Here is a 13,676-nt window from a genome sequence, read left to right as displayed (position 1 = left end):
TTCTTGAAGCAGTATTTCAGAATAACAATCTAGAGGCAGTCTCTCACCCCTCTGATCTCTCACAGCATGGGGCTTACATCACACACTGCTTTGTATTTTAATAATCTGCGTGCATGTGTTCTTTTATATCTGATTATAAATTCTTTAAGGGAAGAGACTCTGGCTAATTCACCTTTGGATCTACTACAGCATGTACTATGCTGCTACAGTGACTAAGTAGCTAATACTTTTAATTAATAAAACCTATTAAAACTTACATACAAAAATGAATTCTGTGCTTACCATCAGGACATAGGACTTTTACCCACATTTTTTAATTCATTAAATTGTATTATATTTAAAAGGCTTTAAAATGCTTAAGATACCTTTCGGAATTTTAAAAATATTTAGTTCAAAATATTACCTTTCTAAAAATTTGTATGATTTTTCCAAATGACACTATTTGTTTTGCTAAGAAATTGTATGTCACCCTTAATTTTAGCATCATATTGGAAGTTCAGATTCTAAGCCCCTACATTTGAAGGTGTCATTAATACTCTGAATCTATCATATGTAATATCTGAAAACAATAACCTTGAACTAGTCTAAGATTATAGGGCAGTCCTTTCATATTTCTAGCCCTAATCATACTTCCAAAGACAAGTTTGATTAATTCTTCCCTATTTCCACCCTCTTCCTCAATTGTTTTTTTTAAAGATTTTTATTTATTTATTTTACAGACAGAGATCACAAGCAGATGAGGCAGGCAGAGAGAGTGGAAGAAGCAGGCTCCCCGCTGAGCAGAAAGCCCGATGCGGGGCTCGATCCCAGGACCCTGAGATCATGACCTGAGCCGAAGGCAGAGACTTTAACCCACTGAGCCACCCAGGCGCCCCCCTCAAATGTTTTAATTTATGCTCTTAATTTCTCTGTCATCCACCCAGCAAAACCTACCCTCAGGAAAAAGTCTGAAACTAATTTACACTGAAGAGGCAAAGGACTGGTAACAGCTCAGTGTGAGCTGGTCGGGGAGCCCTGTCCCAGGTTTCTGTGCCAGCTGTGCCAGGGTAAGCTCCCCAAGTCTCTGCTTCCACATGTAGAAGACGGAAGCAGTTAGAATTCCTGATTCCTAAGATTCATCCCTGCCCAGATCACCGCCTTTAAGGGACGTCTGCAGCCTTCCGCACCACGCATTGGGTTTCACGCAGCACCTGCGACCGGTAACCAGGTCTAGTCCTTCCAGCACTCCGTCACTGAACGAGCACCGGTCGCACACGAGTTCTGGGCCTGGCAACAGCAGCGTTTGCCGAGATCTACGAGGTGATGGAGGAGGAGGAAAAAAGACAACGAAGCAAGTAACGAGACGGAAGCAACGCCCAAGCTCGCGCGACACAGCCAACGCGTCGCCGAGTCGGGCAGGAGACTCAACCCGTCCTCAGCGCGGGGTGCTGGGTCCCGAGGCGGGTCGAGGTCTCGGCCGCGGGGGGCCGCGTGACGGGCTCCGGGTCACGTGCTCGCGGCACTTACCCCGATTCAATCTGACGCACTTCGTGCGGTTTGATTAACGCGTGCCCCCCGCTAGACCTCAAGTTCCTGAACTGCGGGACAGCGTGTGCGTGTGTCCACCGTTTCCCCCAGAGTCTCACACACCGTGTCACGCTTAGTAACTGTTGAAGAATTGATTAAAAAAAAAAAAAAAAAAGACCCCCGCGAGCGTGTCGCGTCCAAACATCTTCCAGAGTGGCCGGTCCGCTGAGGCGGGCGCCCTGTGCAGCCCACTCGAGCGCCCGCAGAGTCAGCTCCGCCCGCGCACCGAACCCCCGGGGACCCCCTCGGGGTCACAAACCACCGCCGTCACCGCGCCCTGCGGGCGCCTCGCTGGAGGTGGGTTAACAGCTCCCCGAGGCCCGGCCAGGGTTCTCGAGGCCGGCGGTGCCGGCCGGGCCCGCGGTTACGGGGCCAGAAAGGCAGCATCTGGACGTCGCGGACAGAAAACCGGCTTAGCTTCCCGACAGACGGGCGGAGGGGTGTGTCACAACGGCAGTCACTGGGGAGTCCCGACACGCCTACCCTCGCTGCCGGCCGGAAGCGCCCGGTACGATCACGCGACAGCTCACCGGACACCCCCGGGCCGCTCCGAGGCGTGGAGGCAGAGCCCCCCCTAGCGGCCCCGGAGACCGCGCCGCGAGATTCCCGCAAGATCCCGTCTCCCAGCCACGCCCAGACTCGCGAGAGTAGGAACAGCGGTCTCAGAGGACTCCACGGAACGGAACTTCCGACGTCTAGTGTTCCTACACGGAAGGATCTGAATTCACCGGAATCGATTGGCGTTCAAGGGCAAAAGCGAAGAGGGCGGTGCTCTTAAGGTGACAAAGCCTACCGGACGGAGCGGAAGTCCTTGTTCCTACGCCGCACGGAGAGGATCCTGGGGGCCGGAAGGAGGTGGAAACTCCTGCCGCGGAGCAATTCGCGGGGGTAGCTGTCCGGGGAGGAGAGCGCGTGGCTGTTAAAAGAGACGCGTGGCCGTTGGCGGCGGTCGGAGGTGACCGAAGGCCTGACGTCGCTGTGGAACTTGAGCCCGTAAGTGATGGTGGGGAGATCCCGGCGGCGCGGAGCGGCCAAGTGGGCAGCTGTGCGAGCCCAGGCTGGTCCCGGCCCAGAGGACGAAAATGAAGACGATTCAGAATTGCCCCCCTCGCCTGGGGACTCCAGCTACTACCAAGACAAGGTAGACGATTTCCATGAGGCCCGATCCCGGGCTGCCTTGGCTAAAGGCTGGGGCGAACTGGAGAGCGAGGGGGAGGAGGAGGACGGTGATGAGGAGGAAGAGGTTCTACCCCTAGATCTTGCTGATGAGGACGATGAAGGTGGAGAGAGCGCGGGGGAGGACGCGGATGACGATGGCGGGAGCTCCGTGCAGAGTGAGGCCGAGGTGTCCGTGGATCCCAGTTTGTCGTGGGGTCAGAGGAAAAAACTTTACTATGACACGGACTACGGTTCCAAGTCCCGACGCCGACAGAGTCAACAAGAAGTGGAGGAGGAGGAAAGAGAGGAGGAAGAGGAAGCGCAGCTCATTCAGCGGCGCCTCGCGCAAGCCCTGGAGGAGGACGACTTTGGGGTCACCTGGGTCGAGGCCTTTGCAAAACCAGCACCTCAGGTCGATGAGGCCGAGACCCGCGTCGTGAAGGATCTGGCGAAAGTTTCAGTGAAGGAGAAGCTGAAGATGCTGCGGAAGGAGTCACCAGAGCTCTTGGAGCTTCTAGAAGACCTGAAGGTGAAGCTGACTGAAGTGAAGGATGAGCTGGAGCCGCTGCTGCAGCTGGCGGAGCGAGGGGTCATTCCCCCCGGAAAGGGGAGCCAGTACCTGAGGACCAAGTACAACCTCTATTTGAACTACTGCTCCAACATCAGCTTCTATTTGATCCTGAAAGCCAGGAGAGTCCCCGCGCATGGACACCCCGTCATAGAGAGGCTTGTCACCTACCGCAATTTGATCAACAAGCTGTCAGTTGTAGATCAGAAGCTGTCTTCTGAAATCCGTCATCTGCTCACATTTAAAGAGGATGCTGGGAGGAAAGGACTGAATTCGAGAGCAAAATCCACCAAGGCCAGGCCGAAATCCGTTTCCGAGACCACTGCTGCCGCCTCTGCTGTTGCAGCCTCGTCTGATGATTCCGATCTTGATGAAGAAGCTGCGCTGAAATTCTATAAGGAAATAGAAGACAAGCAGAAGTTGAAGAGAAAGAAAGAAGAAAAGAGTGTTGACGAACAGGCTCTTGAAGATCAGAATGCGAAGAGAGCCATTACCTATCAGATCGCTAAAAATCGAGGACTTACACCTAGAAGAAAGAAGATCGATCGCAATCCCAGAGTGAAACACCGGGAGAAGTTCAGAAGAGCCAAAATCCGCAGGAGGGGGCAAGTCCGCGAAGTCCGGAGAGAAGAGCAGCGTTACACTGGCGAACTCTCTGGCATTCGTGCGGGAGTTAAAAAGAGCATTAAGCTTAAATAACGTTTTCACTTGACTTAAGTGTTTCGGCAGTAATTTTCGATCAATAAATTTTTATCTTTAACTGGTGAAGTGATTGGATTGATATATAATACCTAACCTTAGATTTTAAAAATTCTTGTCAACAGGGAAATTTGGTTTGTTGCTCAATTTTTTTGTTGTTGTTCTTTAATTTATATTGAAGTCATACTGGGAATTTGGGGAGCAGTACAAAAGTGTTTGGTAAAAGAGGTGGTGTGGACCAGAGCTCTCCGATATTCTGTCAAGTAGTCGCCTAGGAAAGTTTCCTGGGTGGTGAAGGAGCAACTGTCAAACTTAGAACATTTTTATAATTTTTCTTGTGAAGAGAATGCACCTTTGGAATCCTCTTATTTGTGAGATGGCCTGTAAAATAGTTCTGACATACTAATTTCATTTACCTGAGTGTAATTCTTGAGCAGGATACTTGTAACTAATAGGTCTAATGTCAGCTTAAGGATTTTGTACATTCTGTGTGGTAAAAGCTTAGGAATGAAAAGGAACTTTGGTTAAAAGTAGAAAAAGACATGACAATTACGTTAATTGTGAACATTTTCTGATAGTCCTTAATGTGATAAATAAGGTAAAAATTTCATTTTCATTACTGTACTGGGAGCTTCCAACAGTTACCGTTTGTACACTCTACTTGTGGAAAATTTGGTAGGATTACTGTGAGGTGAGGGACAAGTTCAAGTGGTAAAAAAAAAAAAAAAGTTAGACCTTTCCTTAGTTATTCTGGTCTTTAAAGTAGGAGGGAGATGCTGAGATGGTGAACTTGAAAATATTTGGGATGATGCCAGGGAAGAAAATGACCAGCCTAGTGAAGGAAAGCATAAAAGATGTTGTGACTATGTCACTGTGCATTAGCTATTGTTAATTAAATATCCCTAGCTGTTAGAGATACAAAGACGATCAGTGGTTAATATTTATTAAACAATCACCATGTCCCAGTTGTGCATCACCTCATCTAACCTTTATAGTAACTTTGTGAGGTGTGGTACTGTTTTATAGATTTCCCTTAGGAGAATGCTGAAATTCCAGGAGGTTAACTTTATAAAGGACGCAGGCTTGGGATTTGGACCTAAACCATCTTAACTTGAGCCTTATCTTAACCTCTGCTTTAAAGCTGCTTCCTCAGCAGCACACATGTCAAATTATTTTCTTTTGTTATCTTATAAAGAGGTAGATTGGAAATAAAAGTCAAAAGTGCTAAGGTACTTCTGTAAGCACTTTATTTATACTGAACATCCTTACTCCTCACAATTTTGGTGCAGTAAAATCTATTAGCCATATTTTAAAGATGAGGAAACTAAAAGAAAAAATAGCTTTAAAGGTCATGTAGCTATTAAGAAGAGTCAGGATTTCAGTCCAGCCTTTCTGGCTTTCCTTTCCTGATACATTAGGAAAAGTACAAGTTTTGCAGTTAACTTACTCAGGTGCTTTTGGGTTAATTACTTGATTTCCAACTCATTTTCTTTATGGTACAACTATACCTACCTTGGAGAGGTGATGAGCACTGAGACAATAGAAAGTATGTGTTTTGGTTCTGCCCCCAATCCTTGGCACAGAACTCCTAAACCCGTGTTAATTCCTAAGTGATAAGAGCACTCAGAGCATTTTTTTGTTCTAATGAGGTGACTGGGTGGGCTCCTGCTTGGCTCTGGAATGGGGGCTGGTGCCCAGAAACTTCAGGCCATAATTAAAAGCTTGGAATTTTCAGCCCTACCCCTATTCAACAGAGAGGGGAGAGAGGCTGGAAATGGAGTTAGTGATTGATGATGAGTATGTGAGAAAACCTTCATAAAATCCCAACAGTGTGAGGTTCAGGGATCTTCCAGATTGGTGAATGCATCCACGCAGACAGGGTGATGCACTCCAGCTCCATGGGGACAGCATCTCCTGTGCTTGGCACCCTCCCACACTTCAGCAAATGCATCTCTGCGTCTGACTGTTCACCTGTATACTCCTATCCTTTAATAGGCTGGTAAATGTTAAGTAAGTGTTTCCATGAGTTCTATGAGCCACTCTAGCAAATTAATTGGACCCAGGGAGGGGGTCGTGAGAACCTCAGATTTGCAGCTGATGGGGCAGAAGCACAGGTAACAGCTTGAACTATCCAGGTAGAGAATGTCAGAATTTAGTTAAATTGTACAATACCCAGCCGTCACAATGGCTAGGGGGAGGAGAGGGACTTACATCTGGTGTTAAGAAATACTGAGAGTGTGGTAGTATAAAGGAAAGAGGTGTCAAACAGTTTTCCCAATTCGAGAGCAGACTAGACTCCCTGGGTTCGTAACCCATTTCCATCATTTAGTCTATGAGTTGGGGTATATCTCTTTGTTCCTTAGTTTTTTTTTTTTTTTCATCTAAACTGGGAGAATTAGTAGCAGTGTCTGCTTCGTAGAGTTTTTGTGAAAATTAATATTAAATTAATAATTAAAGCACTTAGAACAATGCCTGTTACATAGCAATCACCTAGTAAGTTTTGGCTCTTAACTACAGGGTTGTGACAACACACCTCAGCACATAGGTGCCCAACGAATTGTAGCTGAAACAGAGTAAAGTATAGTATGTAAAAACGATTGAGAAATTAATATCCTCTGTTTGAAAGAAGAGGGGAGCATTGGGTGAGCACATTGAGGAATACAGAAAACCTAGCACAAGACAGAGGAAATGAAGTTAGAGGTTAAAAATATTTGATGTTCTATGTCAAATCTCTGCCAGATGTATGAAGTCATGATGAGGAGGAGATATTTTAAAGGAAGAAAAGCTTTCCATTTAGGAAAATGGAAAAAATTATGCCTGTTAAATATTCCACCAAATACTCCTTCAGAGACCTCACAGCACATTGTAAACATTAATTCATTCTGGAATAGCTAAGATATAGGTGGTGCTATCCTAATTATAGACGTAAAAAATGGCCTTGCCTGATGTGAATTGATAGTTAATGAGGTAACAAATTGCTGGATATATTTACATCATCCAAATTTTGTATATATTTAAACATTTAAAGGGCACTGAGATGTGGGAGGTACCATCCTAACATGGGAATAACTAACTATTCAGTGTGATCACTTACCATAGTGACTGACTTTGCGAACTCAGAACTGTCATGGGTAACATTTCCAATAAAATAGATGCCTGGTTTTTGGCATCATTCAATATAAAGCAACATCCTATTAGTTTTATGTCAGCATGTTAAGCTATGGCTAACTTAAAAATACTAAAAAGTAAAGAAAATACCAAACTAGTGATCCAGTGATTTTCTCTACCACTAACCAGCAGACTAGTTTTGAGTAGTCAATTTCTCTAAGACACAGTTTCTTACCTATATTCTTGTGAAGGAATTAAATAAAAATAAATGTATCCCTTTAATTTTTGTGTAGAAATAAGTTTGCTTCTCAGGCTTTTTTTTTTTTTTTTTTTTTATTTGACAGAGATCGCAAGTAGGCAGAGAGGCAGGCAAAGAGAGAATGGGAAGCAGGCTCCCCACTGAGCAGAGAGCCCAGGACCCCGGGATCATGACCTGAACCGAAGGCAGAGGCTTAACCCACTGAGTCACCCAGGTGCCTCTGCTTATCAGACTTCTAAAACTACCTTAATGGTCAGAGCTTTTGGCTCCTGGGAAATTACTTTTTGTGGTCTTAAAGATAAAAATAGCTTATAACTTGAATAGTTATATTCACATATCTGACACAAAAAAACATCTCTGAAGAATGGCTGGAATTGCTTATTCCTTGCTATTTGTCTAAAAGTTTTAATATGTTACAATAATATAACATTATCAAAATAATTTAAGAAAAGTGAAGGTCAGTGTAATTTACATCTCAGATCACAATGAGGAACAAGTACCACTGACTGAATAGAAACTGATCCCAAAAGATCATGTAGGATTCACCTAGAGTTCCAAATCACTCAAACTGAATATTACTTCGGGTAATAAATCAGAGTTGGTTTTTTTTAAAGATTTTATTTATTTATTTGACCGAGATCACAAGTAGGCAGAGAAGCAAGCAGAGAGAGAGGAGGAAGGCTCCCTGCTGAGCAGAGAGCCCGCGGGGCATAAATAAAATCTTAAGTACATAAATAAATAAATATTTTTTAAAATTTTACCACCACCCAAATCAACAAGTGTAAACGTGTAAGTTTTAAATTTTGCTTAAAGTATATTTTCCTAATATCAAAGTTTTTAACTTAGTTACTTCAGCTATGCATTCCAGGGGTTTTCTGGATTCCTTCAGCTATACATTTTTGAGGAAGACAAAATGATTTTTTTCCTTACATTTGCTTCAAAGTGAAGCTTTAAATGAGAGTAAATATTAAGAATCCACATTGTTAAAAGTATAAACAAAACAACAATAACAAAAAAACCCTGGAGGAAATGAACAAAATGGTCTGCCTTAAGGAAAACAATGGGGTAGCAAGTAAAAGTTTGACCTCTGGAGCCCGACTGAGTTCAAATCCAGTGTCACCACTTACAATGTGTCTTTCATCTACTTAATCTCTGCCCAATTTCCTCACATTGAATAATGTATGATGTTCTAGCCATTTAAATAGTTAAACCATATAATATACGATTAGAACAGCACCCAGCAGGTAAGTGTTTAGTGTTAGTTAATATTAACTTTTTTTATTATTAATCCATTAAAAAAATCACTCCCTCCACTTGAAAGAGTTAATTTTCTCCTTGGTTCCCTCAGTACTTTACAAACCAGAGCACCTAAGGACGGGGCGGTAAGTTGAAGAAGCAGATTGCTGTGCCCTGCCATCACAGACTCGGATTTAGCAGGCCTGGTGTTAATCCAGGGATCTGTATTTTTGACAGGCACTTCAGATGGTGCTGATCCAGATAACCTATAGAATACACTTTGGGAAACACTGCCCTGGGCACACTGGTTTTAGGTTTCTCCTCGCCAATAACAGAGACATGAATGAAATATGGGTGGTATTAACATGGGACTACAGAACCTCAATTGTTAGTCCCATGAGAATCTGTTGAAAGCAATGGCCCACCAGGCAGAACAATAACCTAGGCTCGACCACATTTTACATACCAGGAGTGGGTTCCTGGACTCTGAAGCCAGGAGTCCTTGGACCTCAGGAAACCTTACACTTGACCTGTTCCTTTTATTTACCCTTAAGCATTGCTTTATCTAATACATACACTAGGAGACCATCTTATGATGGGTGAGAGAGGGGATTATTCAAAATAAGCAGATGAGGGACGCCTGGGTGGCTCAGTTGGTTGGACGACTGCCTTCGGCTCAGGTCATGATCCTGGAGGTCCCCAGATCTAGTCCCGCATCGGGCTCCAGCTCCACGGGGAGTTTGCTTCTCCCTCTGACCTTCTCCTCACTCATGCTCTCTCTCATTGTCTCTTTCTCAAATAAATAAAATCTTTAAAAAAAAAATAAGCAGATGACCAAACAACTTTATTAGCACTCATAATTCTTTTATACTTATTACATTAGCTCTTTTAGACATACAGTTGACATTTGAACAATATAAGGATTAAGAATACAAACCCACACCCCATGCAGATAAAAATCCCGTATCATTTTTGACTCCCCCAAAACTTAATAGCCTACTCTTTTTTTTTTTTTTTTAAGATTTTATTCATTTATTTGACAGAACGAGATCACAAGCAGGCAGAGAGGCAGGCAGAGAGAGAGGAGGAAGCAGGCTCCCTGCTGAGCAGAGAGCCGGATGCGGGACTCGATCCCAGGACCCTGAGATCATGACCTGAGCCAAAGGCAGCGGCTTAACCCACTGAGCCACCCAGGCGCCCCTTAATAGCCTACTCTTGACCAGAAGCTTTACTGATAGTATAGATAGCAGATTAACACATTTTTTATGGTATGTGCATTGTATATTGTATTCTTTTTTTTTTTAAGATTTTATTTATTTGTCAGAGACAGAGAGCACACACAGGCAGCATGGCAGGCAGAGGCAGCAAGAGAAGCAGGCTCCCTGCCAAGCAAGGAGCCCGATGCAGGACTCGATCCCAGGACCCCTGGATCACAACCTGAGCCGAAGGCAGCGGCTTAACCAACTGAGCCACCCAGACGCCCCCATATACTGTATTCTTACAATAAAATAAGCTAGAGAAAAGAAAATGTTATTAGGAAAATCCTGTGGAAGAGAAAATACATTTACCAAACTGGATTGTTACTTATTGGAAAAATCCACATAGAAGAGTCCCTGCACAGTTCAAACCCATATTGTCAAGGGGCAATTGTACTTACGTTTCTAATTACATCATATTCAAACCTACACATAAAGGGAAATTAAGGCCAAACAAATAAGTTTATTCCTTAAACTTCACTTAAGTCCAACTTGTCACAATCACTTCTGTTCAGGGTCCCAATGGCACAGAGTTTTATAAGATTTCAGGAAGAGGGAAAGGATTTCTGAGAACTACTAGAGGAGTAAGTCTGCTGTGTATTATAAAAATGAGAAACTCAAAGATGTCAACTTTGGGAGAAGACTCATTGGTTTTGAAAGAGATAGACATGTTGAAGTTGGACTGATTAACTGCTTAGTTAGGATGCTGTGGGACCTCAAAACAGGCATGTAGCTCTTACTTAAAGAAGGCAGAGAGTTCTTTTTGAGTAGAATCTGGGAGGAAGAGTGAATGTGGCAATACGGGGAATGCAAACATTTTAAAGTTTATCCAGGAGCACCTGGGTGGCTCAGTTGGTTAAGTGTCTGCCTTTGGCTCAGGTCATGATTCCAGGGTCCTCGGATCAAGCCCCATGTCAGGCTTCCTGCTCAGTGGGGCATCTGCTTGTCCCTCTGCTTCTGCCCTTCCCTCTGCTCGTGCTCTCTCTCACTCTCAAATAAATAAATCTTTTTTAAAAATAAAAAATAAAGTCTATCCAAGGGCAACAAGGGCGAAACAAGGTTGGAAGATAATATTGGAAAGGTAGGGAGGGTTTAGATCATGAAAGACCTTAGATTGTATCCCAGATACGAAGAAGACAAGCAAGGTTTTTTAAGAATCTATGCAACATAATTAGATCAACCTTCAGATAAGCTAATTACTCATTCTAACTGCTGTAGAGCAATGGAATTGGAATAGATTAAAAATAGAGGCAGGAAAACCAGCTAGGATTGCAATAATACAGGCAAAAAAGAAGATTCCAATTAAAGCAGCGAGAACAAATTAAGGAACAGATTTGACAGAAATTTAAAAGAGAATCTGATGAAGGCATGAGAAGTGGGAAAACACTGAATAAAGTCATACAAGGCCAGAAATCTGAACAACCACATAGTTTCCAACATTACTGAGGTATTAAATTCCAAGCTGACACAAAACATTATAAGCTTCTCTAGCGTAAGCCTTTGAACGCCACTTTTCCACAGTAAACACAAGGAACACCACTTTGCTCTTTGCTATTAATAGAACTTCATAAAAAATATATATATATAATTACCAAACTCTTAATCAAAATCATCCCTCAACATGTTTTATTTTCTATTATAAAGGTTAGGCCTTCATCATAGACTATTTGCAAATACAGGAAAGTGGAAAAATGGAAAAATGCATCCATATTTCTTTCACCCAAAGAAAACTGCCATCGCTTGACCTGGGTTAAGTATATTGCTGAAGATAAATGTATCTTAAGAGTGCATTGTAATCTCATTAAGAATATTATATTAAGAATAGTGCTTATAGGGACACCTAGGCGGCCCAGTCCGTTAAGTGCCCGGCTCTTGATTTTGGCTCAGGTCATGGTTCAGGTCGAGACCCTGGTGGGCTCTACACTCAGTGGGGGGGTCCGCCTATGATTATTTATCTCCCTCTCCCTCTGCCCCTGCCTGCTGTGGGCTCTCTCTTTCTCTCTCTCTTTGGGACAAATAAATCTAAAAAAAAAAAAAAAATAGTAGTGCTTATATTTCTAAGAGTTTAACGGATAAACACGGAGAGGACATATATATATATATATTGACTAAGTATTTTTGTAATTAATGTTTTGCAAAAATAAGTCAGTGACGGTCATCAAAACCTTGTGAATCAAAAGGAAAGAACATTGGACTCTACAGAGAGCTTTCACACTGAGGCTTTATATTAACTAATTGGTGTAAATAAATTTCTGGATTAAAATCAGAAGTTAAACATGAAATCTTAAGTTGAGTGTATAGTTTTCAAATAAGTCTTTCCCCAAGTACCACACAATGAAAAACCAACTGCTCAAAGAAAAACAGTTGGTTTTTTTTTCCTCAAGATTTTATTTATTTATTTGACAGGCAGAGATCACAAGTAGGCAGAGAGGCAGGCAGAGAGAGAGGAGGGAGCAGGCTCCCCTCAGAGCAGAGAGCCCCATGCAGGGCTTGATCCCAGGACTCTGGCAGGTGCCGAAGGCAGAGGCTTTAACCCACTGAGCCACCCAGGCGCCCTTATTTTATTTTATTTTTTTAAGATTATATTTATTTGAGAGAGAGAGCACAGAAGGAGAGCGAGAGCAAAGAGCAGACTCCCTACTGAGCAGGAAGCCCAATGTGGGTCTTAATCCCAGGACCCTGAGATCATGACCTGAGCTGACCCAGGCGCCCCATGACCTGAGCTGAAATACCTAATTGACTGAGTCACCCAGGCACCCTTATTTATTTTTTTAAGTTTTAATTACTTAAATAATCTCTACATTACACATGGGGCTTGAACTCATGATCCCGAGATCTTGAGTTGCCAGCCCTTCCCCCTGAGCCAGCCAGGAGCATGGAAAACCATTATCTTGGAATCATTACAAGCCTATACACAACACTGAAAAAGAAAAAAAGCAAAAACAAAAATGTTCCATCTGTTCCCAAGTAGTATCTTTTTTCTCTCACCACAGTTCTAAAAAGCTTATGCTAAAAGTACATCCATGATATTGATTTCTAAAAAGTGTTGTCACACGTTCTAAGGGTCCATCCTTAAGGTCACCAGAGGATTTCAAAAAAACCGAAGGATAAATAAAAACAAAATGAATATAGTTGAAAAGCCTCTCTTGCTTATTTCACAAGAAAATGAATAAAACTTGATTCTTACAGTAGCTTGGATTTTGTCCCTTTAAAACAGTACAGTAAGATGTTCTGTGAATTTTCAAGAAGCAACATGTTTAGGCTTGTTTTTATAATCTTGGCTTCCTTAAATGTGTGCAGCAGCTGAATCAACCCTTACTGCACTGAAGCTGATGCAGAGCTGTGATCATATTATTGATCCAAAAGCTAAAAGCATAAGCAACTAGGAACTTGGAGTACCATCCACCTATAAAGAAAAGGCTCACAAAGAGCCTTACCTATAAATTTTAAAGAACTCATATTTCAGCTGGCTTTCTATATTCATTACACGGCCACTTAATTAACGACATAAAACATAAATAGAACTGCTTTTAAATGCAGAGAGGCACGCACAAAAAACAATTGCACGGCAAGATTCCACAGCATGTCGGTGTTTCTTATACCTATAGGGATCTTGGCTAACTAGAGAGGAGAAAGCTGGCGATTTAGGCTAGATCATGTTTTGTACTTGAACTCGATGACTTCCTTGGCTGATTGTGATTTGTGAGGACTCTGCTCTTTCCTCCTACCTTCAATGGAGTTAAGTGTATATTCTTGTCAAATTCTTCACTGAAACATTGCAAAACATCTCTGTGAAGGAGCTATAATCATACTTAAATTTTTCTGC

The 13,676-nt window shown here is 42.9% G+C and overlaps 1 protein-coding gene across 1 annotated transcript; it reads left to right on the top strand.

Moving 5' to 3' along the window:
* The first annotated feature begins 2,288 nt into the window (after positions 1-2,288).
* On the top strand, positions 2,289-4,052 carry UTP3 (UTP3 small subunit processome component). The gene has a single exon (XM_044224410.1). It carries the CDS (start codon positions 2,567-2,569, stop codon positions 3,989-3,991), a length of 1,425 nt encoding a protein of 474 aa, XP_044080345.1. The 5' UTR covers positions 2,289-2,566; the 3' UTR covers positions 3,992-4,052.
* Positions 4,053-13,676: the final 9,624 nt, after the last annotated feature.

The sequence above is a fragment of the Neovison vison genome, chromosome 11 (assembly GCF_020171115.1).
Source record: "Neovison vison isolate M4711 chromosome 11, ASM_NN_V1, whole genome shotgun sequence".
In the NCBI taxonomy this organism is placed as follows: Eukaryota; Metazoa; Chordata; class Mammalia; order Carnivora; family Mustelidae; genus Neogale; species Neogale vison.
This window is presented reverse-complemented; position numbering and strand designations above follow the sequence as displayed.